Source organism: Diprion similis, chromosome 13, assembly GCF_021155765.1.
Source record: "Diprion similis isolate iyDipSimi1 chromosome 13, iyDipSimi1.1, whole genome shotgun sequence".
Taxonomy (NCBI): domain Eukaryota; kingdom Metazoa; phylum Arthropoda; class Insecta; order Hymenoptera; family Diprionidae; genus Diprion; species Diprion similis.
This window is the reverse complement of record NC_060117.1, coordinates 6,100,752-6,115,768: the sequence shown is the minus strand read 5'-3', so window position 1 is coordinate 6,115,768 and position 15,017 is coordinate 6,100,752. Positions and strand designations below refer to the sequence as shown.

The 15,017-nt window shown below is 36.5% G+C and overlaps 2 protein-coding genes across 4 annotated transcripts; one reads left to right on the top strand and one right to left on the bottom strand.

Annotated features, from left to right (window-relative positions):
- Positions 1-8: 8 nt before the first annotated feature.
- Positions 9-3,767, bottom strand: LOC124414063 (E3 ubiquitin-protein ligase NRDP1). 3 transcript variants are annotated; one of them, XM_046894941.1, is made up of 4 exons: positions 3,650-3,767; positions 3,413-3,553; positions 1,701-2,294; positions 9-1,528 (listed from the first exon to the last, which is right to left on the bottom strand). In XM_046894941.1, exons 2-4 carry the CDS (start codon positions 3,500-3,502, stop codon positions 1,259-1,261), a joined length of 954 nt encoding a protein of 317 aa, XP_046750897.1. In that variant the 5' UTR covers positions 3,503-3,553; positions 3,650-3,767; the 3' UTR covers positions 9-1,258. The 3 variants fall into 3 exon arrangements, with proteins under 3 accessions (XP_046750897.1, XP_046750896.1, XP_046750898.1); XM_046894940.1 differs by lacking the exon at positions 3,650-3,767 and having other exon boundaries at positions 3,413-3,628; XM_046894942.1 differs by lacking the exon at positions 3,650-3,767 and having other exon boundaries at positions 1,707-2,294; positions 3,413-3,625.
- A 1,302-nt stretch (positions 3,768-5,069) lies between these two features.
- LOC124413826 (solute carrier family 15 member 1-like) lies at positions 5,070-12,296 on the top strand. Its single transcript, XM_046894614.1, is given in 15 exon segments — positions 5,070-5,117; positions 5,250-5,331; positions 5,427-5,568; positions 5,725-5,811; positions 5,953-6,227; positions 6,316-6,398; positions 6,472-6,645; positions 7,322-7,399; positions 8,355-8,525; positions 8,858-9,210; positions 10,293-10,433; positions 10,680-10,820; positions 10,822-11,008; positions 11,071-11,178; positions 12,051-12,296. Coding segments are annotated over 15 exon segments (2,316 nt in total).
- Positions 12,297-15,017: the final 2,721 nt, after the last annotated feature.

Sequence of the window (15,017 nt, the reverse complement as noted above, 5' to 3'; positions counted from 1 at the left end):
GCGAAGGCTTTGCAGACGTGCTGTGTTAGTTTTGCTAAGCTGGGGTCCTTGGATCGTCAGATTTTCTTACAAATTTCTCACGCTTAACTTGATATAAATTTGACTTTACAATATTTTAAATTATATCGTCAGGGCGCAGTGGAGCAATTTGACATGTGATCCAGAGTCGTAATTTAAACATCTGCACCTTTGTTTGCAGTTGAAACTCCACTTGACCATAAACTATGCATAAAAAATTTACACCAAAATCGAAGAATGCCAGGATATTACTCATGTATTATATATGCATAGACAGTCCGTATTTTAATGTTGCTTGCGATCTTGAATGAATGACAGAGCAATTTGTCAAATGTAACAGCAATACGTCAGCCCTATTCTAATAAGCAGTAAATCTAGAAGGCAACTTTTTCTCATCATAAGTTAAAAGCCTGTGCTGCAGACTCCGTGTATAGACAATAATTATGACAGAGCGATAATAACTAATTGCCAGTAACAATAACTTATCGCGGAATTGAACAATGAATAGAATCATTTATAAAAATATACAGTCTTGATTTGGTTGTCACGTTAGTATAATTATATATAATACATTGATCACGACTAAATTATCATACAAATTTTATTTAGGATTTAATCGTAGGTGGAGATATTTAAAAATGAAATTAAACCTCAAACTTGTGGCTAAACTGATTTCATAAAAATTGATCTAACGACGATTTCAGTTTGTCGATAAATATTACCTACATATCGACGAGTATATCGACATCTCATAGGACATTTACAAAATACCCCAGCATTCACTGAGAAATTGCTTCGATACCATGGCTTGTATTTTATATATTCACTATTTCAGTAGTAGAATTCTTACGATTGTTTTTTTTATTATGTCTTACTCGTTATACCTTTAGTACCTTGGATTCACGGATGAAGAAGGTATTTGGTAAAGTAAAAAAGCATAAATATCACTCAACAACTCACAAGAATATCTGTACAACACTTCTGTACAGTCAACAGTTTTGCGCCTCGAAAATAACTTTCGATACCTGCAGCTTTTTGTGCATTTTATACAACAGATTAATTTTTTTCAGAGTATCGTTCACCTCCGATTCATTAGTTTGTTTAACATTGACAAGAGCTGATTGGTAATGATTTTTTTACACCAAAGGAAACTGTGTTCGAAATTCATTCGTAACTAAAATTCCTTTCCATATTGAACAGTTTTTGTAAAATTTCGACGCAGATTCTTATCTCAGTTTGTTCATTCAATACCGTGAGCAAAAATCATAACTAAACCTGGCTCTACCATCATGTCTTCCGGCATATGCGTGTTATCACAATGAAGCACCAGCACAGCCTGTTTACCAGGTACTCTTTTGCAAATATAATTTTCATACTGACGCCGAGAACTCTGCCTTGTTTCCAAAGAATTTAATCCAGGTGGCCATTTTCTTTCGTGACAATTTTCCATCAGTTCATCAATCACATGCGGCGGACAATTATATTCTGATAGTGTTCTCTTGATCATTGTCTGCAAGGAAACGATATCGACTGAATAATCATAGAAGAGGAACATTTAATGCAATAAAACTAGGATGAACATAAACATTTTTCATCTCAGTTTAAAAAGCAGGCAGTAAATTTTATTAGGAATAACAAATAATGAAGCGATGTATAAAAATAAGTCAATTGTTTCGATTTACTTTTACCTGTAACAGCTCATCAGGTGTAGAAATCATACCCCCCCATCTAGTTACTCTGGCACGAGGAAGCGTGGCGGACCATCTGACAACCTCGTCGCGTTCCATTTGATCGGCGATAGCTCTCATGGCCGGATTTGAGACTCTCATGGCTCTCATAAAGTCCTTGAGCAAGTGTATTTCCCGTTTTTGTTCATTAATCTGAAACTGTTGTTCTCCCAGTTCTCTTTTCATGTCGGTCAACTTTTGTTGCTGCGATTGTATCAGGCTGCGAAGTTCTCGTATGCAATGATGACTCTTCAGCTCGTCCTTCGGTATTATCAATCCACAGCCTTGCTCGCATGGCATTGGCCGTTTTGGATTGTACTCGCATTCGTCAAGGTGTGCGACAAGGCAGTCCAATTTTACAACAACTTGGCATCCATATATCGTATTGTCGCAGCCAATGCATAATCGAGCAAGCAAATTTCTTAGGATTCTAGGTACAGGCCTCAGCTGCGCAGACGTTATCGGCGCTCGGTCGACAGGGCAGGTCGGTTGGCGGTTGATCCACTCGTTTATACAAGCCCGGCAAAATGCATGCTCGCAGAGTTGAGCCTGTAACACATCACTTACCTACCAGAACCCATAACCCTTCTACGTGCTCGCTACGTAAGAATGAAAACTCTGGTCAAAATCAAATGTCTGAATATTAGCAAACGTTTCTTCGAAAATATATCAATCTTATCAGAATGGTAAATACCAGAAAATCGATAAGTAGGTGTTATAAATTAGGTAGAGAAAATTTCTTGCATTTTAAACAGTTGATCAACATTTTTCTGATAAAATATGTGCACTTGATTTTGCCCAGAATTTTTTCTTCGACAACAGATCTGTGAGAAATTCTGATTGAGACTGCGAATTCGAACTTCTTAGAGTAAGAATTTCAAAATATTCACACTGAAATAGTCTATTTCACAGTTATTTAGGCAGATTTTTAAGGAGATGAGTTTTTACCAAGGTTTTAACTATTTTGTTCTTTTTGTCATTTTAGGATTGAAAATTTCTTCAGTTTTGATCAACTTCAGCAAAATTACGAACTTCATTAAACTTGAAAGCGATCACGCCTCTCTAGATTTTACTATATTTGATTGTGATTGTTGATAATAATATTTACAAACAATTGTCCAAAGAAATTGTTGGAAACTTATAGAAAAATTATTTGACCAAAAATTAGATTTAGAAAAGATTTCTGCATTTCTTTTAATAACTAATCGCCTCATAATTCTCAGAAGTTTAGTGGCTGAATACTTTCAAGTTAATTGAGTCAAATATATGTTATAGCCAAACAAAACGAGTCGCATAAAATACAGGTAAGTAATTATAATTTGTGAATCGATCGGTTTAAAACTGATAGAGAAACAACACACTGAACGAATATTTCTGTTTGATCACTTTGATGAAAGCGATCAGGAAAAAAAAATGCAAGCAATCACGCAAAATTTATACAAAATTGATTCCCCGTTTCCAGGTTTCTTCTGAGAATTAGAGGCCCTGTGATATTGTGATGTATGAATAATAGGCGACTTGAGGTTAGGTTTAACCTCGTTGAATTCAGGTTTCGCCTTTCGGGTGAGAAAACTCGGTAAAAATTTGACGACGAGTCGAACGGTTGTGAAAATATTTTAATATTTAGAAGATCAGAGTTGAATGCGGGCGATCGGAGTGACGAGTACCTGAACAGGTTCCTCCAAAACGCCGGAGCAGATCGGGCAAAGAAGTTCTTCGTCGACCTCGCCTTGAAACCGATGAACTTCGAAGCCCATTTCACACCTTCCGACTTCACCAACGGCTCTCGCTTCTTCGATTTATTGTTTCTGTCGACAAGAGGGTCGAATTTATTACCATAAGAAAATTATTCTAAAGGTGAGAAGCGTTTGATAGCGACGTTTTGAAAGCGCAATAATGCCTACCGTTATTGTGACAGCTCCAAGGTATGTGTGTGTTCACATGTGTTGTGTACTCAAGTCTCGACGTGTATGAATTCATGCTGCCTCTGCATTCACACGACAAATTTTCAGGCGTTTTTCATAACACCAAGTTGGTGATGCATCCACTGATGAAAAAAACGGGTCTTAGAACTAATTTTTGAGCTGCCTAAAACGGCGATTCTAATACTTACTTTAATTACTAGCAGTATATAAAACTACTGATGCATGGCTCGACGTTTGCGGATACGTTACCGACATGCTTTAGTTATCGAAAATTAGTTCCATAATTCGAATCCAGATGTCGCTGATCGTTTTACCGCGCAAACGTCGCCGCTTCAGCGTTATTTTCATGGTATTCACGGCATTCTGGGACGTCGAAGAGTTCGATTCGAACGTGCTCGGGACCTGAATTTGAGCAAATTTGTAATTAATTCAATGGTTTTTCGTAATTAACTCGGTCCGTAGAGCTGACTTTGGTAAGTAATCGTCAAGTAAACAGTTCAAATCCACCTAGAGTTTCGTTTTCACCCGATATGCCTGCGACTGAAATTTTTTCAACGGTAAACAAATGACGATCACGATTTGACCGTTACGTATTTACGCCGCCGATGTACACCGAGACTAATTTTGTAAGTATATTTGTAACGGATTTCTCACAATTTCACGACATATGTTGTCACGAATTTCCCCCTCCTTGATTTATAATCTGTAGGTGCGTAGCGTCGTTATCAGATCGCAGATCTAGGCGAAACGTGCTCGACGTAAGACCGGCAGACGCTATTCAGTAAATTTTAAACTTATTATCCTGTTATAATAACTATATATCGAAATATTCTGATGTTTCTCTGAGGTGAGATCACCAGTTTTATTCTCAATCGTTTTACTGTATTATTTTTTCGTCGTATACAATTCTAAACTTGTCGATTCGTACTGGAGTTATCTTATTATATAACTCATTGTTTCGCACATTTGGTGCTATTAATTGTTATTCTGATGATTTGTTAAGCATTTTATACATTTTCTGCGGAATTAATTAACTGTGAGATTCTCACAGTAATACACGAATCTTGAATATTACGTTTTGAAATTGAATTTCGAGTATCATAACATAATTATTTAGTAGTATTAAAGCAGAGTTATAAATCCCACATTTCTCCAAACTTTAGAATTTTGAAAATACTTGAAATATGACGATTCATAACGAATTTGGCTTAATGAATCGCATCTAGTGGCGGTTTTCTTTTATTTTCGTAACCACTGAAGTTCGATTCTCGATATTTTTCAAATGCACATAACCCGTAATTCATATCTTTTGAATAGGTGACATTGTGGTGGTAAATATATTTTATTTACTGCTCTTAAAAAACTTCGGTCAAAAAGCACTGTACATGTATCTACAGAAATGTTGTACAGAAAATTGTCTAAAACCAAAGAATCCTCCATCGAACCTGTACGTTTCCCCGCAAATCATACCTATGATTGAAAAAGTCTTTACCAGACGAATATAAATGCTAGTCACACGATTTTTTTATTTTTATTTTGTACAGACTACTGTTCATTACAATGAATTGTAAAATTTCAGGATTCATCGAAGTATCCGAGATCCATTTTTCTCATCATCGCAACGGAATTTTGCGAAAGGTTTTCGTTCTGTGGATTAAGAAGTGAGTTCTTCAGGTATTTCGTTATAGGTAAATAGTCAAGCTCATATCAGTGCCGTTTTGATAATCGAAAATATTCTCGCTCCTTTCTATCGCAGCCATCTTGTCCCTTTACCTAAGAAACGTACTACTTTTTCATGAAAATGGAGCCACCGTCATTTACCATGTATTCATTATGCTGTGCTACTTTGTCCCAGTTGTTGGAGCGATCCTTGCCGATAGTTACTTGGGCCGATTCAGGTATCAGAATCTTATATATTCTATGTAATGTCACATGGTTCAATTTATTCCATGGTTGGGTTTAGCAATTTCTCAATTCTTCAAGCCAACGAGTGTAATTAAAGATTAAATCCAATTTATGAATCTATCTTTATTTAATGTATTTAATCTTTTCAGGACCATTCTTTACTTTTCGGTAATATATGCCATTGGAAATATCTTGATGTGCTTTGCTGCGACACCGCCAATAGCCATTTGTCCAGTGTAAGTTCCTACTCGCTTTATTCTAAACTCGTTCTTCCGGATTTCAATGAATACCAATTTGAGGTTTCATCATGCTTTCAATAGTTTTTCAAAGCCTCTTTAATTAATAAACATAATTTTATTGTGTTCTCAATTTTTCAGAGCGATGACTTACATTGGGCTGATATTGATCGCATGGGGTACAGGAGGCATTAAACCATGCGTAGCAGCTTTTGGCGGAGACCAGTTTCACCTCCCTCAGCAGCAATTGAGACTGCAGCAATTCTTTTCCATATTTTATTTCACCATAAACTTTGGCGGTTTTATGGGAATGGTGCTCACGCCGATACTGCGCAAAGCTTTCACTTGCTTCGGAGATGACACGTGTTATGCTCTAGGATTTGGGTTTCCTGCTGCCCTCATGGTCACTGCGCTCTGTAAGCGACAAGTTAGAAAAAAAAAAAAAAAAAAAAACTGTTCGAAAGTATATTTGAAAATTTTGTTTCAATCACTTTTTGATCACAGTTCTCTTCTTACTGGGTAAACCACTTTACCGATTGAAGTACCCAAAGGAAAACATCATGTTGAATTTCATCAACTGCGTCACGGTGAGTTCGGAAATTATCTATACTATAACTTTATAACCGAATACTTGAAACCGAAAATACTTTTTGCATCCAGTTTGCAGCGAAGCGAAGATTCGTTGAGAGGAAATCCCACCGGCGTGAAAATCACTGGCTAGATTATGCTGCCGATAAATTTCCACCGAAACTTATCGCGGAAGTGAAGATAGTTCTGGCAATTCTCTTCCTGTACATACCCCTGCCGTTGTTTTGGAGTTTATTCGATCAACAGGTGAAAATGAAAACCGTTTAATACACAGAGAAAAGATTTGTTGAATTCACCAAACTTGGTGATCAAATATAGTGAAATAAATGTTTTTTTTTACGGCATGGGCATTGAAAAATCCACTTTTTGTGGCAGTTTTCGTTCCGTAAAGTGACGCTTTATACGGCAGCGAACAAAGTTGCGGAATAAAGTCTTTATTCCGCAGTTTTTATGCGCAGTTCGAAGTGCGCATCCCGAACTGCCGAATAAAGTAGCTTCGTTGAACAGATCGCGACATAACCTCACTCTTCGTTTTGCTTTTCAATGCCCATACCGTAAAAAATATTGTATGTGGCATGCCCGTAAACCGTTTTTGGTTCGGATAACTTCAGTAATCGCTTCCGGCTCACCTTCAGCTCGTTCTGAAATCTTTATCATTGCCAAAAAACAGGCGGTTTACGGGCATGCCACATAAATAGCTATTTTTGGGTCGAAGAAATATTATTGATTGATTTGAGAACAAAAAATGGTCACAACAAGAATTCGATCTATCAAATAAAATCCCATTATTTAAATTAACAATCTACATTTCTGGCACCGTTTTTGATCGCTATATTTGGTAAATTTAACAGTTTCTTATTTTTTATACCGAAAATTTGAACAAATACTAACTGATCAGTCTGAATTCAAATTGAGGCTGCAGGGGTCTCGGTGGACTTTCCAAGCCTCACGAATGAACGGTGCATTTCTGGGGACTCAGCTGCTGCCTGATCAAATGCAGGTGAATTTTGCTTTTGTATATACATACCTATTAATAGATATAATTATTGAAACTTGTCGAAGGATTAAGACGTTGAGAAACGATAAACGATAATTTTGAGCTAATTTCGAAAAAGGTATGAATAACTTTTTTTTTTTTTATCTAAATTTCATTTCTGCAAGTGGTTTGTATTGATAAAAAAGAGTATAAATTTTGAAAGGAATTAATGACAGTAATTGAATTTCGTAATAAAATTCATCAATTTTTTCAACAAAGTTCTTCCGGTAGTAAAGGTAGTAGAAAAATTATTTAATTTCTGAAATCTGCTCAAACTATGGTTTATTTTTTTAGAGTTTTTAAAAATTTAAGACTTGATACGATAGAGTGAAAATATAGAAATCAGGTTCTTAACGGTTTGTTGAGTTGACATGGAATGCAGCACGTGTTTCTCACCTAATTAATTGTTGTCGAGTCATGAGTAACCGTGTCAATTTATTAGATGAAAAAACGATGTGGACTCAACGTGACATAACTATTGAAGCTATATCTCAACGACGCAATATAAGGATTTCATTATAGATGCATATAATGCGTGATGCAAGATAACGGAATTATGAATAATACAAGCTAAATAATATGTTCTATATTCTGTACGTAAAACCGAAACACGTCTGGCGTATTGTAATAATGATGAAACGTTATAAACGTAGAAAAGTAGCATTGACCAATTGAATTACAGGTGTAAAGATAACTTAACTTCACGTGATACGTCTGAAAACCCTTTTTTCTACCGACTTATCAGCAATATCTGTCAATTGCCTGTGATAATTTATATTAATGTAATATACTATTAGAATATATCGTGGACACTAAATTGCTTTGGAATGTTTGTATAGATTAAGGATCAAATTGAATCTGTCGCGTGACAAATAATACGGATAGAGTCGTTATAATTCAATGCTAATGTTGATTACAGGTGATTAATCCGGCAATGGTGTTAATGCTGATTCCACTCTTCGATAAGAGCGTTTATCCATGGTTTGAAGGAAGAGGTCTACTTTCATCCCCTTTACATCGCATGATCGTCGGTGGAATACTCGCTGGTTTAGCATTCGTAACCAGTGGCTGTCTGGAATTAAAACTAGAGGTTCTCTCCAGCTTAGTTTATTCACTAACTTATTGTTTATTCATTTTTTGAGGCATAGAGAGAGAGATTATATAATCAGCCTCCAACGACTGTCTCACTTTTGACCGAGACACGAATATCCAAGAAATTATCTGCGATCTTGTTCTCGCGTAATCTGAATATATTACACGACGACTCGACGTTGATAATTAATCACACTTATCAAAGGTCCTCGTCACGTGGACGTGCGGTTGCAGCGTTTTATCTGTGGTTTCGGAAGCTACAATTATAATGTTTACATTGTGTATAGTAGGTGTGTTTTGGTTAATGATGGTTAACGTATTAATCTACAGGAAACTTATCCAGTTTTACCGGACAGAGGCGAAGCGACATTGAATTTTATAAACACGCTTCAGTGTGACGTCGGTTTCTTGGCTTCTTTCGAGTCGGACATAACTCTGATTGCCGGTGAGAGGAAGGTCTTCAATGTCACAGCCCACAACGTAACCAAATACGATGTTTACTTGGTTGCACCGCCGCTATGCTGGGGAGTTGAATTGGAAAATCCAACATTAACGATTGTGGTCACTGCCACGGAGTCTCAAGTCGATACTTTCGTTATTGGCTTGGTAGAAAGAGACTTGAAAGTATTTGAAGCCGACGCTGATGAGTTCAAGAAGTCTCTTAGCGGCCGACCTAAAGTTCGGTAAAACGAATATCCATTTCCGTTATCAAATCGGGATTATTTTAAGGATCTGCGCACAGAGATTTGACTGCGTTGAGACCGGTGCTGTGCGATTCATCGATTAATCGGAAAAAAGGTCAACCCAAATCGTCGATTAATCAAAATTGCCGATTAATCGATCAATCGAACAGCACTAGTTAAGGTGCTTATAAAGAAGTGCCGTACACCTCGAAAACGTGGAGATGCAAAACTCCTATACCGCTCAAGCGATCAGAGTAAAACTTGGGCAGTTAATGCCTTATTTTGGCAAAAAGTGAGGCGTCTTTTATTTTTTCAAAATTTGGAAAAAAAATTTACAGATTGGTTACCACCCACAGAAATTGGTGAAAGTTTCACAGTTACACTGAATGGATCAAACTATCCGGTATGATGCCACTCGGCGCTGATGAAACACACATTTTGAGCCCAGTCCCATGAGATTTGATGGTGAAATGACGAAATGGCAGCTGATCTGGTTTTCGATTACGAAGTACACCGAAATCTCATTTTGGCGACATTTGTTACCGACATTACGCGCATGTCGGTAATATATGCGTGTAATATCGGTAAAAAATTACCGGCAGGCATGAAAGGTCGGTAACAAATGTCGCCAAAATGAGATTTCGGTGTACTTCGTAATCGAAAACCAGATCAGCTGCCATTTCGTCATTTCACCATCAAATCTCATGGAACTGGACTCAAAATGTGTGTTTCATCACCGCCGAGTGGCATCATACCGGATAGTTCGATCCATTCAGTGTAACTGAGAAAATTTGGTCAATTTCTGTGGGTGGTAACTAATCTGTCAAATGTTTTTCAAAATTTTGAAAAAGTAAAAAGACGCTCCACTTTTTGCTAAAATAAGGCATTAACTGCCCAAGTTTCACTCTGATCGCTTGAGCGGTATAGGAGTTTTGCATCCCCGCGTTTTCGAGGTGTTACAACGGATCTTTATAAGCACCTTAAGACTGAACTACTCTTTGCCAATAAATTGTCGAAGCGGGTCAAAGAATGGAGAGAAAAAACGTGACAGTTCTGTTGTTTTTTCCTTCATCACGCAACAGTACGATATTCTTGCGAGGATCCAGGACCTTGACCAACGTCACGATCTCATTGAAGAGTGACAGTGGATTGGAGGATATGTATTTCGTACCGAACGATGATCCCCTTTCAATGTCTGCATACGTCGAGTTGGAACCTGGATCGTGAGTGCAACAATTCCAATTCACGTTCCCCCCTTTCCAATAGCGAAATCACGTGAATACACACAATTGAAATTGTGTCAATCATGAAACAAAAGGATTGCAACAACGTGAAAGTTAATTTAACGATGTAAAAGTACATTCATGATCATCATCCAGTCGAAAAATATGACTGATACAATATGAGCAACACGGTTACTGAATTTTTGTGGTAGCTGATATCCTTTTGCCCACTTTTATAAATTACAGATTTCACTACTCCGTCCATTATGGGAACGATACTTCTGACGCGGATGACGGAGATGTCGTTGACCTTGAACTGGGAGCTGTTTATACGCTGGTGCTGAGAGAATACCTCGATGACATTGTCGTGAGTTACTTATTGACAGTCTGAACCTCGATACCTAAACCCACTGTCGATTGATACTGACACGACTCTGATTTCGCAGTTTCACAAGCTGTTCACAATGACGCCACCGAACAAAATTCACATGTTGTGGTTGATTCCGCAGTACCTCTTCATCTCCATGGCTGAAGTAATGTTCGCCATTTCCGGATTAGAATTCTCCTTCACTCAGGTATTGAATTTACTGACTTTGCAATTTAACTGATTGGATGTAAACAAAGACGTTTCCTTCAGGCTCCAAACAGCATGAAGACTGTCACCATTGCTGCTTGGTACGTCAGTGTAGCACTTGGTAATTTCATGGTAATCATCATCACGCAGGCACGCTTATTCAGAAGTCAGGTACGTTAATTGACTGACGTATTTGAGAAGCGAGAGTCAATCTTTCTTCGTTTATTAATACCGTTTAGAAAAGGTCACGAGTCAAAACTTGATTCAATTACTTCGAGAACGATCGCATATTGTCAGTATAATAACTGTAGCATGTTGGACTTGATATGCTACCTTCTAGTCCAAGATAGTCAGGGTTTGAAAATGACAAAATTGATGGGCAAGCCAAATTTTGGGCCTCTCTAATGACCCTCTACTTATCCTGAAAAAATTTAGCTCGCCCATCCGTTTTGTAGATATTTTGTACCTTTCGAGCTAACTATCCTCGACTATTCTTGCAAATCATAGTACGAGATCTATCGAATTATAAAAACATTATATCGATATCGGAATGCCACAAGGCTTCCAAATCAAAACACGCACTGTTATCTCATGAGTACTCAAGTTATTTTTGTGTTACGCTAATTGGCATACTGTAAGTCCTGTACTTCGATGATTATAATTTAGAGTGCGTTCAACTTTGTTTAATCTGTACATCGAAATGAGCGCTTTTTTGTACAGTTTGCCAAAATTCTTACTATTTGACTTATTTATCCTCACGTTACCGGCCAACATAGACGATTTCATCCACTTAGGACTTTTCAAAAATTTCTAAAAAATTCAGGTAATCAGTTTCAGATGTCTACTTGATATTCCTATAGTTAGAATTACGGAATTATTGATTAATTAATTAGTAAAAATTATTAAACAATGAAAAGTTCCCGAGATACCGATAAGTTGAACGGTTTTGTCCACGTTAGCCACGTGAAGGGTTGATAATACATCATATTTTCCGTAATTAAATTTCACACTGCTGAAGCTTCTTTTTTATCAATCACAAACAGGCCCACGAATTCTTTTTGTTCGCCGGTTTGATCCTCGTAAACATGGTGACGTTTACCGCGATGGTGGGAAGATATAACTTCGTCGTTCTGGAAACTGATTCAAGCTCGACGTTGAACAGCAAAACTATCGAAAAACCCGAAGTCTTACCCCTTCTGAAACCCACCCTTATAGCTTCGTACATTCGTGGTCCTTCCGTGACTTTGACGACTATCGCAGCGTCGACTTCGAAATCTAGCAAATGGTAATCAGGATGATTTTAAAACACAGAACTCAGTCGTGCAATAACAAAAACCGATCATACAAGCGATTTTTAAAACGAATAAAGATCTGCAATTACCTGTAATTTAATATGTTCTTTAATATTTCATTATAATTTACACTTGTAATTATATCTGCTAAATTTTGTCGACCTTTAGTTTTGTCATCTCACCGTAACGTAGGATTATTCTAATCACAGTACAACAATCTCAAGTGCATATGTACCCACTCAAATAATACATCCAGATATTGTGCAATTATATATTTCAAGCAAGCCGTCATATCCGTGAGGAGAAATATTTATACAGTATATAATGACAAGTTAATGACCAGTGACAAAGATATCGTGTATAAGAGTTGAAGATTATCTGAAGCTGTCACGTGTGTGGGTGTGTGACATTATTAATATTTAACTGACACTTATCAACGATTTCTATGTTTCACATAATCGGATATTTTACATCGATCTAGTAAAGGCTGTTACTTCATATTATTAGACACATGCATACACACACATGCACCTACTTATCGTATTTGGATTAACAGAAGTTAAGTTTCTGGCATTCAGATTAACCCATCATAAATATCTTTGTGCCCTGGAATCGTTTCGTGGTCAGTTGTCTTACCGATAAGCCATAGACCTTTTAGTCTTTGTTAAAAAAATTTATATACCGAGGGCCGAAGATGAGAATAAAAAACTAGACGTAAGAAAATCTTGTAAGTAGAATTTAGGTTTGATAAAAAAAAAAATCTGGCGTTTATCAATAGCCCCTTTTTTTAAAAACGCTCAGTATTTACATTTTTTACATTCTCTCATTTTCAAGACAACAATAATCTCTTTTTTTTTTCAATTTTGGAGAATTATTATCATTCTGACGACAATAGCTTCACTTAATATTTGACCAAGGTTCAAATAATCGCGAATGTATTTTATCAAAGTGACCGAAGATAGTTGCATTGCAGATATGCTGTGTAATCATTTATTGATTGACATCCGTCAGTTATACGTTGACTTTAAAAAAAATTATGATGTGCGGAATGTGCAAGTACAGATTTGAAAATTTTCTTCCTGTCAATCAATCTAATCGCAGACTTATTGCAGTCAATAACGCCAAGCTTGTCTGAAATTTCCTGTCACACTATAATTGAAATATAACTATAATAGTCACAAGTAAATCGACTCACAATCTGCAAAGCGATCAATTGGAACAGTCGAATGAAAATATAAGATCTGATTAATTATCGAAAAATAATGATTTCGTCTGACAATCAATTTTCCCTACGACAACACGATGCGTCTATTTTTTTCTTGTCATTTCAGTTTTTGATTTAGTTAGAAATTTGGGAGCACAAAACGGGTATAACGACGATTTGGGATTCATTTTTTATCATCTTCAAATCAATCGGCAAGTAGACGTATTTTTTAACCAAATGTTTTTCCATCTTTATTAGCAGAAAGTTTCTTTTCTTTGTCTTTGCAGTTTTCAAAGTAACGCCTTTTCATGTTACAAAACGAATCTTATCTCGCCAAAACATGTAAAAATATTTGAACAATTTTAGACTTGATACGATGTCGAGAGCTTTCATCGATTATTTAAGATTATTTAAGAGCAAAAACAATAAAACACGTAAAGCCTGACTTCGCAGTTTTTTCAAATCTTACGCAATTTTCGAAATACGCGATTCGGTGTGCAAAAATTCAGGTTCAACAATATTATTCATTCCAATAAGTTAAATATGACTGGATGCAGTCAACTCGCACAATTCCTCCCATTTGAAAAAGACTTCATTCTTCATTTTCATGTTTTTTATGAAGTATTTCAGTTTCTATGACTTCTATGGAATTGTAAAAAAATTCTACTCAGGGTTTACGGTAGTCCAAGCTCATTCTAGTTCACTTAATTGCTTCTTGGAGTGGTTTACCCAATAGGATTAATTGTATTCCGGTCTTGCCCTGCCTTATCGAATACATATATCCATATAGAGATGTAGTCGTTTGTATTAACCCGACATTTTTAGCGGATAAAATCGTCTGTTCAAAATCTTATCTTATTATATCTGTATTATTCGTGTTGAATACTAGGGTTATCAATTTATTTTCAATCGGATTTGACCAACATTTTCTGATGAGTATATTGTGTAGTTCGATGATCTTGCAGAAAATTCAGTGCAAAATCTTCTATAGACGTGAAATCTGTTTCGACAAAGTTTTGGGAACGTTTCAAACGAGTTTGAGATTGAAGTTTATGGTTATTGCTCGGAATTAACGGGTCATAAGCGTGTTTCATGAATGCTGCGGAACTTTGTAGTCAACCATGTAAATATGACCGTGACGCAATTTTGTAAAGTGGAGTAAAACGTCTCGAAAGTATTGCAGAAACGTGGATTGTGACAAAGTCTGAAAGTAAGTCTTATCGCAAACTATCCGCATAATAGATTCACGTTTTTGTGCCTGTCTCTAAACTATCAAACTCATCCAATTTCTCGAACGCATTAATGGTTTGAAACATTATCATGAATTCCATGACTACGTGAAGCTAATGTCAGACGGTTTCCAACACCGTTAACATGAATTTTTAGTTATTACCTCAAGAAATGATTCAAAGCTGTCGCATTCAATTTCAAAAACCTTATGCAATTGTAATAATAGTTGTATCGAATTGATTCGTCGATTTTTCACAAGGGTAATCACTTATTGTGTAAAATCC

Bases quoted from the DNA above. Each gene is read 5' to 3' on its own strand.
- LOC124414063 (XM_046894941.1), bottom strand. From the start codon at position 3,502: ATGGGCTTCGAAGTTCATCGGTTTCAAGGCGAGGTCGACGAAGAACTT. The intron at 2,295-3,412 runs GTACTCGTCACT...GATGTGTTACAG, and splicing joins TTTTGGAGGAACCTGTTCAG to GCTCAACTCTGCGAGCATGC. The intron at 1,529-1,700 runs GTAAATCGAAAC...GTTTCCTTGCAG, and splicing joins ATGAGCTGTTACAGGTAAAA to ACAATGATCAAGAGAACACT.